Source organism: Choloepus didactylus, chromosome 7 (genome assembly GCF_015220235.1).
Source record: "Choloepus didactylus isolate mChoDid1 chromosome 7, mChoDid1.pri, whole genome shotgun sequence".
Lineage (NCBI taxonomy): Eukaryota > Metazoa > Chordata > Mammalia > Pilosa > Megalonychidae > Choloepus > Choloepus didactylus.
In genome coordinates, this window is record NC_051313.1 from 97,314,221 (window position 1) to 97,332,484 (window position 18,264).

The 18,264-nt window shown below is 37.3% G+C and overlaps 1 protein-coding gene across 2 annotated transcripts in view; it reads right to left on the reverse strand.

Moving 5' to 3' along the window:
- Positions 1-1,051: 1,051 nt before the first annotated feature.
- The window catches only part of LRRC1 (leucine rich repeat containing 1), a 138,055-nt gene continuing 120,842 nt past the window's right edge, over positions 1,052-18,264 (reverse strand). Inside the window, exons 11-14 of one of the 2 annotated variants that reach the window (XM_037843813.1) lie at positions 9,795-9,910; positions 5,398-5,570; positions 4,077-4,213; positions 1,052-2,523 (exon numbers count right to left, since the gene is read on the reverse strand). In XM_037843813.1, the coding sequence (XP_037699741.1) occupies positions 2,365-2,523; positions 4,077-4,213; positions 5,398-5,570; positions 9,795-9,910 (585 nt within the window). In that variant the 3' untranslated portion in view covers positions 1,052-2,364. Of the gene's footprint in view, positions 2,524-4,076; positions 4,217-5,397; positions 5,571-9,794; positions 9,911-18,264 lie in introns of both variants that reach the window. The other variant, XM_037843812.1, reaches the window with a different exon arrangement.

Consider the following 18,264-nt stretch of genomic DNA (forward strand, 5'->3'; position numbering starts at 1 on the left):
ATGTAACACCCTCTAGAAATAAGTTCAGGAACTTTGGGCACTAGGCTCACAAGAAAAAGTTATTCTTTCACACTATTAAAACTACAAGAGAGGTCAACTTGAAAAAGGTTTGGTATGTTCTCAAGTTGGCACTGTTTGGTTGGTGTTGTTTTATATTGTGAAAGCCTAAGTTTGTTATCAGCATCCTGGTTTTAAAAAGAATTACAGTGTCATACAGCATATGAAATTGAAATGAAAGTAAAACCCCCAAACTGAAAACAAATGAACAAAAAACAACCAGGTGAGTGGGAAGTAAAGGAGATAAGCCAAAAGAAGCAAACAATTAGGTACATAAAATTTCCTTGAAAAATTTAAATGTACATACACACGATTCTGTCCATCTCTATTCCATTGAAGCCACAATAAACATAGTAAACAGTGGGCTTTATATTAAAATAAACAAAAAACACTATGTAAATTCTATTTTTTTCTTTGAAGTCAAGATAACTCTCCTTAAATAAAACTGATTTGCTGATCTATGATCAGCCTGAGTCAGTGGAGTCATCTTCATAGGCTTTAAAACAACAACACAAACAGAATAAGCCCTATCCTCAAATGGACAAAAGAAAATGCGCCCCCTCCCCAACCCCGATTAAGGAACTTCTCTGGGGGAGCAAGGTATAAAAGTGACTAGTTGAAACCACCTATGTACTTGCAATCCAGTAGCTTTAAAACCACACACATATACACACAAAACCAAAAAAGCAAAGTGAATACAGTAAGTAAATTTATAAAAGTAGAAAAAGGTATCGAATTTGTTGGCTGAAAACTGGTTACCAAGGAGTCCAATTGATCAGACAGCCAAAGCCCAAAGTTATGGGATAGAGTTGAAGGCAATTCTGACTTGTGTCTGTGACGAAGAAGTCTGAGTGAATGCATGTCCCATGGGAGGTTAATCAAAACTGACTATGGTGTAGATAGTTAATGGAAGGGAGTACATTTCCAAAGGACTCGGCTAGGTGCTACCATTTGTATAGAAACAGTAATGATTAATTTTATAAAGCTGTATGGCCAATGTCCAGGATGAGTTTATTTCATGGAGAAAAAATGCAATGTGATTTTCCTAAACACCATGTAGTGACTGGTCCTTTTCATTTCTCTTTTATCACATCATACAAAAAAAGAAATCAACGTGTACACCAAAACATACTCCCAGACCCCCTTAAATTAGCAGTCTTAAAATTAAATCTTGAAACAATATTTTGTTACATTTCAATTCAAACTCTATTTACAAATTAAATTGCACTTATAAAAACACCAACATTTCTATTATGGTTGTAGGTTACTTTGCTTTATTATGGTCTTATATCTGGATATAAAACTTCTAAAGCTTTCTTCAATAAAAATCATACTTTCTTCTGCAGTACATAATTTATTTACCCATTGAACCTTTAAACCAGTTTTCACTTTTTGTGCTTTTCTGCTCTATTTTGTTTTACAAATGGCACATACCTTTGGAATGGGTGCAGTCTCACATCGCACTCATTGTAAGAGACTTACACATGAAAAATTAAAGTGTAAGGAATGAAATATTAATGTTTAACCCTTTGGTTCATTTAAAAAAAATCAACCAACATAATTTACAAGTTGGTAGTAATTCTTCCTTTTGGTTCAAAACAGGTAGATTATTAATTAAAATCCAACACTGCTTTAAAAGTACCACATTCCTATTCTCATCTCACTGCTCAAGGATGCCACTGTTTATAATTGGCTTGACATGAAACAGGATACAGTAAGGCACAAATGGATGGTACAAATAAAAGCAAATACTTTAGGACTGTTTTTTTTCCTGCACAAATACTAAAATATGTACCGTTTTCCAGATAAAATAACAAAAAAGAAATACATTTTTTTTTGTTATGAGACATCTATACAAAATTTTAAAATTTACACCATCTGAGCTGCCAGAAAAGGTTTTAAAAAGTATCAGTTTTTTCTTTCCCCAAACATAAAACTCTCTCTCATCAGTAGGCCCAAGAGAACTTGGGTCTAAAACGTCCCAGCACTTTATGGAAGTGAATAGGGTATAAACTTCCCTTCCTGCTCTTCCTATCCCAACATAAGACAAAAACAAAGGTCAGGTGTTTACAGTGGTGTATTCTACTTATTACAAACAACTGACAATTTAAAAAAAATCACCCCAGGAGGTCACTGGTGCAACAACTGGTTGATGAGCTAGAGTAAGGCACTTCCTTGCAGACAGCGGCACGGGGAGATGATCGCCAGGTTCTGATTAAAACAAAGGACTGATGAGGCTCCTCAGAAGTGGACAGGAACATCTCCACAGCAGGGGAAGACACAGGAGGTAAAACTTGGAGGCGAAATTTATACAGAAGTGGTCACTCGGTCAATGGCATGGTTGACCTCATTTTTGTTTGAATCCAGTCCTTTAGCAGCATTCATATCATTCCGTAAATTCTCCACTGTCTTTTTCATGTTCTTTAACTCCCCTGGGTGTGGAGTGGCTCGCCTTAGAAGTGTTCTCTAAAAACAAACAGTGGAGGGAGAGTTTTGGTTTTATTCTATTCCTCTTTCAAACATGCAGCTTCAAGGCATTTGCATTCAGATATAAATCTTACCTTCTGAGAGATTATGATTTAAAGAGTTAAAATGGGTGGAAAATCTTTCTTTGGAGCTCTGTGCATTGATTGCTTAACAGTAGCTAATAGAAGATAAAAGGGTTTCATATAGCTTATCTAGTCAAGAGAGCAGGATTTCTTTTAGAATAAAAGAATACTTTAAAAAAAATGACATCAGCATAAGATAAAAGTAAAGTTCCATGAACAGTAAGAACAAATTAAAGACTCTAAATTATGGGATATGTGCCCTTTAGGAACAAAGAAAATCCTAAATTAAAATCACTATAGTGTTCTACTATAATCCATAAGTGGTTCTGGTTTCCTTTGGCCCTTGAGGCATGGGAGATGAAGAAAAGAGAAGCAAGAAAGAAGGACTTATTTTCTTATTTTGTTGCTGTGTGTGCTCTTTATATAACCTACTGATGAAAGGCCACTTTCTTCTAATAAAAGTCACAGTAATGGAAGTGAAGTATATGGTATAGGCAATTTTAGAAGACATATTATTTGACATTTTACATAATCTTTGGCTGATAAAACAGCATTTTAATTCTTTAAATAGCCAAACTAGGTTAACAAAATACAGAAAAAGCAGTATTAAAGCAATAAAGTAACTCGTGAAATAATCACACTCTAACCAGTCATGAGGTAAGCATTAAAAGGGTCATTTATGTTGAAGTTATTTGGTCATCCCCAATTCCTAGTTTTGCACTGTACTACTGCAAATGGCTACAATCCCATTTGGTGGCAGCTGTAATAGCATAGACTAAAGGCAATAATTTAAAAACTGCCCTTTGTTTGGGGGGTGGCAAGTATTCCCTCTAAGCTCTGCTTATGAAAATCTCAATTACTACAATGAATTTAAGAAGACAAAGTCAACTGGTCACCCACTCACAGTGATGCTGGATGGCAATGAAACACTACCAAGCATAGGTGAAAGTAAGGGTGAGAGATGCTCTCAAACCTTCTGATCTCTGAATGAAAGTTCATAAGGTAATACAGCGAGGATCACAAGCACTCAACATGAAGGCAACGGTGACCTAGTGATATGAAGGTCAGCTAAGTCACAGGTTATGAAATGTGAATGGAGTCTACATGGATCTATACCATGGTACAGTCATAAATGGGGGTGGGATGGGGTGGAAAGAGACTTAATTCACAAAGAACAACAAAAAAAGAAAATATTCCCAATCATGTCGGAGTGGGGAAGGGGAGGACACATAACAATCACAAAGTAAAAAAGGTATCCAAAACTACACAAAAAAACCCCAATGCTCTATTTGCCTTATGAATCAGTACCTAGTTTTGCCATCTAAAAAAGTTCTTAAATTATGAAGTCAAAACAGGGAATGTACTATTTTAAAACAAACAAACAAAAATCCTTATTAGGTACCATTCTCAATATTTAGAAAGCTTTTAACTCTGAACTTCCATGGAGGCAAAGAATCTCCATTTTCATACCGTTTCATTGTCCTCTTCATCTTTTTCATCTTCCAAAAAACGGATTGCACTGACTCTATGTACTGCACGCTCATTCCAGGCTTCATCGGAGACATCATTTACCAAGCTCTCTAGTGCACCACAACGAGGCAGATTCTCTGCTGTGACAAAGATCACATCAATGGTCATGACACTGGCAACTGCTGTGTACCAATTTTGTAACTGACGAGGCAGAATCCATATGAGAATCAGGGATAGAACACCAGAAATAAGGAAGGCAAACCATTGACTCAACCGCCAAGTATTGGTTTTAAAAAGAAAAAAACAAAAACAAAAACAAAAACACAAAAGGACAGGGTTGCCCATTCTTTTCAATGATGGATAAATCTATTGAAGATCATATAAAATATCTGCTAAGTTAAAATGATTCATATTTCATCACAGAATGTCTCAATCACTTAAAGAACCCTTTCTTATAATTCACTTTTACACATTAACTTTGAAAACTTTCTCATGACAGTACTTTCTATAGTAATACATTCTACCACGTTTTTCTTGTAGGGAAAACCTAACAAAGCTGGTATCAGCAAATTGGCTTTGTGGCCCTCCTGGTTCAAGGGTTCCCATTCTCTCAGGCATTACAGTTCTTTTCTCTCAAACCCAGCTCTCAGCAAAGGACTTAAAATAGCATTTTGACATTAGTGTGAATATTTTTTAAAAACCACGTATAATTTATAAAAACAGAGATACAATGACACAAGACAACTCACTGGCTTACAGACAGTATGCCTGTGGTGTTAACTAGTCTTCTAAACGAACAGAGTGGATTTTAAGTGATTCTCTTACGTTTTTTAGGAGTATATTGTGCCTAACCTAAGTGACCAGCTAAGCAGCACTTTAGGAGATGGTCCCCAGAACATTCTTCAGATTGCTTTTTTTCACCTTTTCAAGTCATTGATCATCTTCCTAGTAAGTCACATAACATCTGAAAGCAATTTTTCAATTTCTTTTGGCAATGAAGCCAGTGATATAAGGCACTTCACAGTGGCCTGCTATTCATTCTACAAAAGCTATTCACATTTTCATCCAGTTTAGTTCAAACTCATTCAAGCTATTATTCAAAACTGAAAAGCCATTTAACAAATTCCAGAAATGCTAAGTAGGTATAGCAGCACTTTTCTTGAAGGATGCAGGGGAAACTTCCCAGGGGACTCCCACAATGACCTCACCTGGGCAGGCTCTAGGGGAACATTAAACAAAATACAAACACATGTGGGAACAAAAGGCTTTATGGACAGACATTCTCAAGGCCACACGGATATTGTCCTTAAGTTAAATTCACCTTGGCAACTTGGTTCAGAAGGCAGCTGAGGAAGTAAGACACAGGTTAAAATCTTCTCTCCTGTGGCATGGTCTGTGTCTGTTTGGAATGTAAGCAGAGGCTGGGACTGGTTGTCAGACAGCCATAAAGCCTTCAACTTCAAGGCAGTCAGGGATAATGGCAGATGCAATAACCTAATTTAAAACAAAAGGAGACATCATGACCTTGTATCTAATTAAATCAATTCCAGGCAATAAAACAGAAAAAAATTAAAAACAGCTTCCGGGATTGGGTTCAAAATGCACAAAACTGTTATATTTACAATTAAGATGCTTGATTTACTCTTCGTAAGTAGATTCACCAGCAGGTTACTGTGTTTTTCCCTTTTCTGCTATTGCTGCTTGCATTAGGATCGCCAGGCCATAGGGTAAAAATGAGGAAATGTTCAGCTAATTACGGGACACATTATTAGTACCAGGAAGTTTTAATTTAAAGAGAAAAAAATGCCAGTGTAATTGTGGGAGGACCTAGAAGCAGGAGGCTCTTGTCTCAACGGCAACAGGCTCATGGACGGGGTCCACATAACACCCTGGGATTACCTGTTTCCAGGAGCACCTGGCAAACTGGGATGAGGAAGGAGATGCCCGAGGGCTGAAGAGTTTAAACCGCAGGTAAGTAGACTCAAACAGTTCATGACTATGGACTCCATTTGCTTCCTCTAAGAAGATTATTTTAGTTATTCCATTTATATTTCTGTCCATTTCTAGAAGATCCCACTTCTCAGACGCCTACATGATAATTAATATCCACATAAGATTGTTTTCAGTTTCAAATGACACAGCGTATGTGAAAGTACTTTAAAAACTGTGATGTAACATCTAAAGATTAGTTTTTTGCTTCCCCAGAGATTTGACAGGTTGGCTACAACCAGTTAAATCTATTTAGTAAATGGGGGGATGAAAAAACTACCCACGAGAAATCATATGTTCTTGAGAGTTGCTAAAAATTACTTTAGTGCAATGGTTCTCAAATGGGGGCCATTTGGCAATGTTGGGACATTTTTGGTTATCACAACAGGTGTGTGTGTGTGTGTGTGTGTGTGTGTGTGTGTGTGTGGAGGGGAGATGTCCATAAGTGTCTTGTGGACAAAAGTGATCCCAGCAGTGGTAAAGAGGAAAGAAAAAAAAGTCCCTGTTCCCTGTGCAGTCTGCACACAGAAATTCTACAGGCTGGGCTGAACCTCTTACTGACTCACTGTGACCTGGGGAAGAAAAGACACACACACTCCTCTGTTTGTCTTGGATGAACCATCCCATCTCAAGTCAGAAAACAGATTAAAAAATAGTCTTACTTTCCACAGGAGTTAATAATTCAGTTTTTGGTTTACTCGGGTACCTTCTGTACACTACATAATAAACAGAATAAACACGAGAAGCTACATTTGTACACATCTCTATGTTCTATTTAGGACCATATCCCCCAGAAATAAAAAGGCCTCCAGTTACTATTTACACTAATGGTACAAGGATTAAAACAAATGAATAACCAAACTGTGAGTCTCTCAACTCCAGTTATAACCACCACCAACCCAGTTCAAAGAGACCTTCCCCACCTCTGACCTGCTAAAGCAATTGCTGTTAAGATTTACTCAGCAACTAAACATGATTTACTGAATAATGGAATATTACCTTAACCTATGATTGAATACTTCTTACATTTTAACTTTTTACCTATTTAACTCTTAGTATAAATATTAGTTTTAAGCAAAGTTTTTAAAAATGTTTAAAATACAGATAAATAGAGAACATGATCAATGACAAAAAAAAATTAAACAATACTGACATATCTAAAATGAAAGTCCCATGGACCCTCAAGTCAAGTCTCCACCCCTCCTACTATTAATATATTGTGCACCGCACAAACAAGTTAAAAAAAAAAAAAAAAAAGTGAGAGCATTACATACTGTTCAACAACTTGCTCTTACTCAATAGCATGGACCTCCTTCCTTGTCACCTCAGAGAGAAACATTTCATTCTTTGGCTCCTTGGTATTCCACAGTAAGGCTATACTGCTACGTTTTGTCTTTTAATATTTTTAATTTAATTTTTTGGATTAGATAATGCATATACACAGTACAAAAAAGGTACAAGCTATCTCCCTGTTAAGAGGCATTGTTTCTAACATTTGGTACTACTAATACTACAATGAAGATGCTCGTATGCCTGACTTTGTGTACCTGGTAGATATTCGTATGGGACCGAGTCCAAGAATTAAGGAATTCTGTGTTCTGTGCTCATGTGTAACTAATGATACAAGATATCTTCTTCTTCAACTGTTATATAGAGTTTAATATTTGTTTCCAAGTGGTACTTTATAGTCATCCTTACTATAAGTTATCCTATCAAACTTGTAAAAGAAAGCCTTTAGAAACTAATATGTAGTCTCCCTACTGCCATTTGCTATTTTTATAGGCTTGTGAGGGGGTAGAAACTTCTGTGGTTTTTGCTATGATGACTTCCCGTGATGTGACATTTCCATAAGATAAAAGGCTGACATGGAAGCTTTTTTTTTTTTATTAGTAGTAGTAGTTTCTGTACTGATACTTTAAATAAGTAGCAATTAAATATTTTAAGAGGCTTAAAATTTGGTTATGAACCTATATACATGGACTAAATGACACACTTAACTGACTCAGATGACAGCTCTGTAATAGACTCTTTAATTGGGTTTTCTCCACCCCAGCCCAAACGAAATAAAAATTTAACTTTCTCTTCTTCTGAGAAATGGAGAATGGGGCTTTACTCATGTAAAACAATAGTTTTTAGACATCAGAGTCATCTTTCTGCTCAAGAATTAGTGATGTGGATTCATGCTCACAGCATGGCAAGAACTAGGGAACACTTTCGGAGTCACTGAGTTTCTACCACTGGAGGTGGGAGATCAGGAAAGAACTGTCCTTCTCAAGTTATAAATCTCATGCTATGCTTAGTCCGGCAGAAATTCAACATTCAATTTAAATTAAACTTGATTTTGCAGCAACCAGTTAATGGTCTTAAGAATCTATCAAGATGCCCTGAAAGCATTAACTTAAAAAAGTGAGCATTCCCTGAGGCCAGAACTCAGCTCTGGACTCCAGCTGAGAAGTGCTGTTTGTTTAGCCCTGCTGTCTATAATCCATTAGCAAGAATGAAAAATGGTAAATTGTGCCTAACCTAAGTGACCAGCTAATCAGCACTTTAGGAGATGGTCCCCAAAACATTCTTCAGATTGCTTTTTTTCATCTTTTCAAGCCATTGATCATCTTCCTAGTAAGTCACATAACATCTGAAAGCAGTTTTTCAATTTCTTTTGGCAATGAAGCCAGTGATATAAGGCACTTCACAGTGGCCTGCTATTCATTCTGCAAAAGCTATTCACATTTTCATCCAGGCCACAAATATTTACCGGGCATCTATTATGTGTCAGGTACTGGACATGGAACAAGTGATACGATAACACATAACTTTAGATATGGGAGGGTCACACATATATAAAAAGGTTATTATCATACAATGCTGTGAGTGCTAAAGTAAGGAGAATTCCCCAAAAGCAGACTCAGAGAGGAGGCTTTTCAGGAAAAGAATAAAGCAAGAGGTGAAGAGAGGTGGGGGGTAGAGCAGGGAATCTCAGTAGCGAGGATAGCCTGTGTAGGCTCAGGGGGAAGAGAGTGCATATGATATTTGGGGTGCTGACAGTTCAGAGCGGCTTAAACAAATCTATATTCTACAAAGGTGAGGACAAAGCATATACCAGAAACTAGTAAGTAGCCCAATACTACCTCTGACCCCAGAACTTGAGAAACGGTACTGCTGTGACCTTGGGAACATCAGTCTGGGGCTTTTAGCTTTTCGTTCTTTGGATTAGGAATCACTGGAGATTCTGGCAACAGCTGTGGTTCCTCTCACCAGAATAATGTCCCTGAATACAATTTTGCTTATGATTTCAGGGGATTCAGAGCAAAGCATATCAAGACCCCCGGTTAAAATCTAGTCCAAACTTATTCAAGCTCATTTTGCAGAAGAAGGAATTATGGGGTCCAGGTTAATTTACAAAAGCTAGCTACAAAAGCTAAGGTAAAATCTAAGCCTCCCAAATCTCAGGCCAGTGCTTTTTTCCTTACAACATGCTACCATTGTTCTGAGATGCATTTCTTCAGAAGCATCCGCTTAAATTTTACCCCATCCTCAGGTTGTCCCTGCACCTCTCTTCTCCACCAGGCTCAATGGCTCCAGTTCCCATATTGAGAACTCTCTGGGGCATGAGTTGTTTGACTCACTGGTAACATATTCCATAAGATGGAGAAAAGGCAAGCAGCAAAGACTGGGGTGTGTGCACATTTGTTTCTTACTCTCAAGCAAAGCAAACCAGAAGACAATCACCTGTTTCCTGCCACATCCAAGACGTGAAGTTCAGTCGCCTGTGACACTTCTGCAGGTATCCGAGTTAATCTATTGTCACGCACACAGAACACAGTGAGGTTGCTGCACCCGCCAATCTACAGTGGGAAAGAAAAAGCATCTTTTTTGGAAGGGTGGGGTGGGACTGGAGTATCCTGTTTATCAAAATGCCATGAAACACAAAAAGGATGTGTAAAACTATATCACATAGTTTTAAGTCTCACCAATGATCAAGCATAATTAACTTTAAATTATACAAAACACCAAGTAGTCTAATAAATTCATAAAAAAAGCTCTGCAAAATACTTAACATACATGTTCTAAACTCAATCAAGAAAGTAAAAAAATACAGTTTTCAAAAATTCATTCTGAAAAGGAAGACATATTCCACTGCTGATATATTTAGAGCAACTGTATTACTAAAATACGTTAATCAAACTACATAGGGCTGGACAAAGACTAACCGGTAACATGGGAGTTTAGCAACTTTAGGTTTCAAAAGTTACACCAAAGATGATACTGATACACAAAAACACACAAATATACATACACCCCTTTGAAGACCTGCTCATTAAATTAAGTTCAGTGTTCCAGTTTATTTAAGGAAAAAAAAGGGTGGGGGGAGACAGGGGAAATCTGGTCAATGAGAGTGTATTAGTTTCCACCATACATCTTTAAATAGTTTTTGGTAATTTACAACTTAGTTTGGTAAATTCACATTGACAAATGCAAAAAACAACATCATCTTAGTAAAAAGTCAATTTGAAAAACATATTTTAATTTCCTCAGCTATATGCTGCTGGCAAAAGCATATAAATCAACATCTGTATCCATATCAAATTATTTACCTTTTTTTTTTCTAAGTAAGCAAGCAATTCAAAGGTAACTAAGCTTTGTATGAGACTGGTCTTCAAAAAAGAACACAAACGTGAAAGAGTTCAATGACTCCCCTGAATGAATTGTCTAGGGCTTTTACAGTCGGGAAAGCTGAACCAAGGGGGTGGAAACTTAACCGGATCCCAGACACAACCTTCCTCAAAACTCCATAATGTACTACATTCTTCTTGTACTCACTCTCCTGACAAGAGTGATTACTAGAAAAAGCTCATGAAGGAAACTACTGATGTCTCTCTGACACATGGAAAAATATTCCACAGAACTTTCCATTTGAGGAAGGGCAAGAGACTTGAATCTTCAATGATATTTAAATATAACTTCTGCCCTTTTCTATTTATGTTTAATACATATATATAACACCCTAAAAAGCAGAATGCATATTTTAAAAGTTGCTACATGATTATCTTCATACACAATCTTTTTATCTTCCCTTAAGAGTCAATACAAAGATTCTGAAATACCATATTTAACCATGGTGGATATAAAAGAAAAATAAACACAGGAAAAACGAATGGACTAACAGTTGTCTGTTCTCATCTGGAAAGCACCCAGATATGTATAAAGGCTTTCTGATTGTTGTCTTTATTTCCCAGTATTCACATACTCACATTCCCAATCTTAACAAAACTGGTATATTCATTCTCCTGTAAATACATCTTGTATTTTTGGTCCCACTGTTTCTTACAGAAATGCCTTTTTTCTTACTGTCTTTCTAAATCTAACCAACCCCAAAGTTAAGTGTCCTCTACAACTCCATAAAGTCTTCCCAGAAGCCTCTGGCCCATACTGATACTTCTCTGTCCTTCCTTCACAACTACTCTTCACTAACCCTCCGACAGCACAAACTACCTCTTAAAGTTCGTTTGACAGAGGTTCTGCTTAATTTGCATATGCTCCCAGGCATACCAGGGAGCTTGGCAAGTACAGTACTCATCCACCCAGATGCCTATCAGTCCACCAACATTTCCCATCCCTGTATGCCTAAACGCTTATTCATTTACCTACTTAGTGAAAGGCTGCTACTTACAAGTCATCATCTGCTTCTAGGTGTAGCAATGGAAACAGCAAGACAAACAGCAAAACGTTTCTCTGTCCTGGTAAGAATCACCTGAGTAACCTCTCATATAAAGCACCCCCCGTCCTACAAGAGCAGGATGGTCAGTGAGGCTTGGTATTTCTTCCTTCCTATGAGGAAAGGATTCGTCCTCCTTACTTAGATGCCCAGGAATTTCATGGGAGTAAAGAAATCAAAATCTTGATCCTTTTGGGGGTAATTATAATCAGATTCTCTCTGATAAATTTTGATGATCCAAACAAAGGTCTCTTCATGGGAAGGAACATCAGAGTCCCCAAGGGGAACTCCTCTCATGGGAAGGGGAGTCTGCACTGTGATCTGGGCTCAGTGCTAGGCCTGTGAGCCATGGGGGAGGTCTGCCATGGCAGCATGTGGCTCAGGCTAGAGATCCTCAACTCTGCCCTCCTAGCCTGGCTTTGAGGAGACAGCATTTATCTTCACTCAAAGGAGGCAAAGCAGATTATATCAATTATTTATATGATGCTCCCTATGGGACAATAAGCTCTTGGAGGATGTATAGAGCTAAGATTAGTACTTGTTACTCTGTGGAACCAAGCTTCATGATTTTGGGTGTCTCATCGTGAAGCTGTGCACTGAACCCCAGCCACCTGCAAGAAAACTATTTGGGAGTCCTATTGTTATACCATGTGAATATTTAAAATTTTTATCATGTACACATATTCCCTATTCAAAAAATTAACTAATTAAAATGGATCAGACACGGTTCTAAAAGTTGTTGGAGAAATGAGTTCTGGACAAGTTAACATCCTCCCTTAACTATTTTTGAGGCAATAGTGTGAACTCCCAATGGACTGTGTAAGCTGTCTCCTGTTTATAGTCTCATTTAATTTTTTTCCATTTTCCTTTCCCACTCTAATCTCAAACACATTTGAGACTGTCAAGGGGTGGAAGGCAATTGTGTTCAAGAGCTTCCTAGCCCTCTGGGTTGTCAAAGCAGGCAGTGTGACCTCCTGATCTCTATTGTCTACAGTTTTTGGAAAACAATGCAAACAGAGAGCTCATGTTGTTGCCAAGTATGCTGGGGATGCCTAATCACCCGTCAATGGCACATGCTGTCCCTAGCAAACATTCACACAAACAGAACCCTCTTTCCAAATCAACCAGGAAGGCGTGGCACAGACCTTTGGTTTTTAGAAAAGATGATTAAGCAGTTGAAACCATACCTCAAAAGATACAGTCTCTATAGACGTCAGAGGGGATGTGGCATGCCAGAGGGAGCAGATGCTTTGGGATCACACATACAGACCTGGGTTACAACCTAAGCTCTGTCATTTTGGGGGTGGTGGTGGGGGTGGTTTGGATATGCTACTTTAACGAGAACAATAAAAGTGCAATTAAATGAAACCACATAGATAATTTAGTGTCCATTACAGAACCTGGTCTATAGCTGCTACTTTAGCTACTGTTTTCCAAGAAGTGAAAATCCCTGATCTAAATAACTAGTTCAATCAACACCTGAGTGCCTACTATGTTCTTGGAACCATGCTGATGCTGGCCATCTCTTCCCTGAACCCACATGAATGCCTTCAAAAAACGTCTCCTCTGCAGTGTATCAAAGGAACATGTTGTATTAACAGTGAAGAATTGACATGAGTTCAGTATTGTGTTATTCATCTCATTCATGCATATTTTTGCTTTCTCTTTTGGGTTCAGGAGGCAGAGTTGACAGACTCCTTAGGGGGTTCATCAGGATAAAATGTTTACATCACTTAGAAATTCTGAGAAGCAGAGTAACTGCTTAAATAACTTATTACCAGTTATGTAGGAAGCTGATATTTTTAAACCTCCCTTAAACCACATAATAGCACCTTCCCAGAATACAAGGGGTTGGACTTGGATTCTCTTAGAATTACAGAATGTAGCTGAGATTCCTTGTTTAGCTGTTTTGTGTCTCTCTTAGTTCAAGATGATATTGTCCTCAACTGCTTGGCACTGATCTAATTCATCTCAAGGAGATGGATCTGCAGATTATTAGCAAAACTTTGCTCATTCAAAATTTCACTATGAATTAATTGCTGCAGATTAGATTACCCTAGAAAAGACAACTGGACAGATTCAGTAATTCAAAGGGAAACCCTCTCTCAGTCACCTTTGTCTGCTTATATTCACTTTGTCAATGCCTGCCCTAAGTAGTTCTTAAACTGGCTGTTGTAAAGTAACTTTCATAATTTCCTTCAGTATCTTCCTTTCAATGTTAATTTAACAGGACTAAACTCACATTTTATTGGCAAAAAGGAAAAGGTACAATAAGTAATATCTGATCAAATACAATATGAAAAGAAATGACATGATTCATAATTTTAGAAACCAGAGTATTTTTGCCTTTTCCATCATCATCTGTGGCATATTATTAAAATGGTCATAAATATTTTGGAAATCATGTGGCTTTGGGATTCCCTGAATTGTTGGGCCTCCAACATCAAAATATCCACTAAAAGCTATTGCATTGTTTTTTTCTTTTTATAAGAAAGTAACTTATGTTGACTGGAAAATAAAAACCACAAATACACACATACAAAAGCACAATAAAAAAAAATAACTCAAAGTAAATCCTACCACAAAGGGATAATAATTTTGATGTACAATCTTCCAGATTTATTCCCATACATTTGTGACTACATATGTGCACTTTAATAAAATTAGGACCAACACTATGATCATTAGCTCCTTTGTTTACATATGACATCAAGAACATTTTCGCATGCCACTAAGTCTCTAAAAGGACTTTTGTTGACCATATGTTATTTCACTCTTCAAATGTCACAGACTAGCAAATTACCCATGCTAGACACTGCTAGTTAGTTCTGCCATTTCTCTGCTGTGTGATCTTGCACAAGTCACTTAACCTCTCAGAGCCTTAGTTTTCCAAGCTGTAGGATGTGGATAACCATTTACCTACATCTCAGAGAACTGCTATGAAAATTAGATAATAATCAGCATAAAAGCACTTGCTATTGTACCTGGCACGTATTGGCTGCTCCTACACACACTTGGCATGGTGCTTGGCACATATTACAAGCTCCAACATAGAATCACTGTAAGGAACATTCTTGTGCTTAATTCTATACATATATTTATGCTTTTCTGGGATAAATTCCAAGAAATAGAATTGCAGAATCAAAGGGTATGCTCATTTTTGAAGTTTTTAATAATATTACCATATCTGCCCCAGACAGGCTGTAGTAATTTATACTTCTATGATAATACTTCCCAGTACTCTCACCAATATTTGTATTATTTTTAAAAAATCTATAAAATTTGGTAATTCAAAATGATATTACATTACTACTTTAACATTTTTGTGAATACTAATGAAGCTAGGCTTTTTTCATATTAATAGCCATTTCTATTTTCTCTTCTGTGAATAGCTTATTGGTTTTTGTGGGGGTTTTGTTTTTTTCCCACTTTCTATAGGGGTTAATCTTTTCCTCAATGACATGAAAAAATTTCTAATAGAGTAAGGAGAGGCCTTCACTTGTGACGTTACAAATATTCCTTGCTCCCAGGCCAAACTTGCATTTTTGATTATCTTAAACCTAATTTTCATGTAGAAAAATCCATCAACTGTAACTTTTGTTAAAAATTTTTATTGTTACCATATATACAACCTAACATTTGCCCTTTAAATCATATTTAAACATATATATTTCAGTGCTATTAATTACATTCACAATGTTGTGCTACCATTTCAACCATCCCTCACCAAAACTTTTCCATCATACCAAATAGGAACCCTGTATATTTTAAGCCTTAACTTCCCCACCCCATCCCCTGCTAACCTGTATTTTAGATTCTGGCTTTTTGTGTCTGCTTATTCTAATTGTTTCAATTTGGTGAGGTCATACAATATTTGTCCTTTTGTGTCCTATTTCACTCAACATGGTATCTTCAAGGTTCATCCATGTTGTCACATGTATCAGGACTTTATTTTTTATGGCTGAATATTATTCCATTGAATGTATATACCACATTATATTTATCCATCAGTTGATGGACACTTGTGTTGCTTCCATCTTTTGACAATTGTGAATAGCGCTGCTATGAACATCAGTGTGCAAATATCTGTTTGAGTCCCTGCTTTCAATTCTTTTGGATATATTACTAGCAGTGGGATTGCCATGTCATACGGTAGTTCCATACTTAGCTTTCTGAGGAAAAGCCAGTCTTCCACATCAGCTGTGTTCCTATTTATCCTCATCCTCTCTAGCACTTGTTATTTTCCATTTCCTTAATAACAGCCATTCTAATGGGTGTGAAATGGTATCTCATTGTGGTTTTGAGTTGCATTTCCCTGATGGCTAATGATGTTGAGCATCTTTTCATGTGCTTGCTGGCCATCTGTATATCTTCTTTGGAGAGATGCCTGTTCAAGTCTTTTGCCCATTTTTTTAAATTTTTTAATTGGGTTGTTAATCTTTTTGTTGTTAAGCTGAAGGATTTCTTTATATATTCTGGATATTAATCCATTTTCAGATGCGTGGAACCAAATATTTTCTCCCAATGTGTAGGTTGTAATTTTACTTTTATAATGAAGTCCTTTAGAAGCAAAGTTTTTAATTATGATGAGGTCCCACTTATCTATTTTTTTCTTTGGTTGCTTGTGCTTTGGGTGTCAAGTCTGAGAAACCACTGCTGTGCCAGTTTGGATGTATTATGTCCTCCAAAATGCCATTACTTTTGATGCAATCATGTGGAGGCAGAATATTAGTGTTGATTAGATTGGAATTCTTTGATTGAGTGTTCCCATGGAGATGTGACTCAATCAACTGTGAGTGAAATGTTTGATTGGATAATTTCCATGGAGTTGTTACCCCACCCATTAAGGGTGAGTGTTAACTGGAACACTGGAGTCATATAAAGGAGTTCACAGACAGAGGGAACTCAGAGCAACTCAGAGTCACATTTTGGAGGAGCTGCAGCTTACAGAGACATTTTGGAGAACACAACCCAGGAGCAAGGAGATGCCTAGAGAGGAACATTGTGGGAGAAAGCCATTTTGAAACCAGAACTCTGGAGAAGACGTCAGCCACATGCCTTCCCAGCTAACAGAGGTTTTCCAGACACCATCAGAGTTCTTCAGTGAAGGTACTCTACTGCTGATACCTTTGTTTGGACATCTTCATGGACCTCAGACTGTAACTTTGTAACCAAATAAACCCCCTTCACAAAGGCCAATCCATCTCTGTTGTTTTGCAAAAAGCAGCATTAGCAAACCAGAACAACTGCCGTTAGAACACAAAGTCCTGAAGATGCTTCCCTAGGATTTCTTCTAGGCATTTGATAGTTCTTGCTTTTATATTAAGATTTTTAATTCATTGAGTTGATTTTTGTATATGGTGTGAGGCAGTGGTCCTCCCTTTTTTTCAAATGGAGATCCAGTTTTCCCAGCACCATTTGTTAAAGAGACTATTCTTTTCCAGTTAAGTGGTCTTTGCCAACTCAGAAAAAATCACTTGGCTGTACATGGGAAAGGGATGATTTCTGAGCTCTCAATTCTATTCCATTGGTCTGTATGTCTGTCCTTGTGCTAGTACCATGTTGTTTTCATTATTGTGGATTTGTAATAAGTTTTAAGATTGGGAAATGTGTGTCCAACAACATCATTCTTTTTCAAGGTGGCTTTAGCTATTCAGGGCCCCTTGCCCTTTCACATAAATTTGATGACTGGCTTAACCATTTCAAAGAAGGTTGCTAGAATTTTGATTGGGATTGCATTGAATCTATAAATTGCTTTAGGTAGCATTGACATCTTAATAATACTTAATCTTCCAATCCATGAATACAGAATGTCCTTCCATTTATTTAGGTCTTCTGTTTGGTTCCTTTTTAAAATACCTATCTCTTTACTTAGATTCATATATGGTTCTTTGTTTTCCTGATATCCTTTAGTTCTTTCTCTGTACTTTCCTTCATCTCCTCGAGCATTTTTAAGATAACCTTTTTAAAGGCTTTGGTCGATATGTCCACATTCTCGTTCTCTTCATTGGTGTTTTCTGTATTTTTATCTTCTTCTTCTGGATGCGTCATCATTTTCTGTTTCTTTGTTTGTCTTATACTCTTGTTGCACACTGTACATTTTAATATTTTAAAATGTTAACTCTGGATTTATTCCCTGAGATGTCTGGGTTTTTTTTTTTGTTTGTTTGTTTGTTTGTTTTTTTGTTTTTTTGGGGAGGGGGTATCACCAGCTGGTGATAAGACAGAGATTTTCTTGAGCTTGATTTTCTTGAGCTTCACCCCTCCTGTCAGGAAGTTCTGCCCAAGGTGAAAGCCATATGCAATGTTTTCCCTATCCTTCTGGGCCTCTGTCCTGGACTTTTACTTGTTGGTTGTTTTGGAATGCCCCCAATTACAGGAATTTTGTTGTCCCCTGTTTCCCAGGAGACAGACCTCCCTCTCCCATGTGTTTGAAGCCCCCAGGCCTTTGTCCCAGACTGTCTGTCTCTATAGTTTTTCACA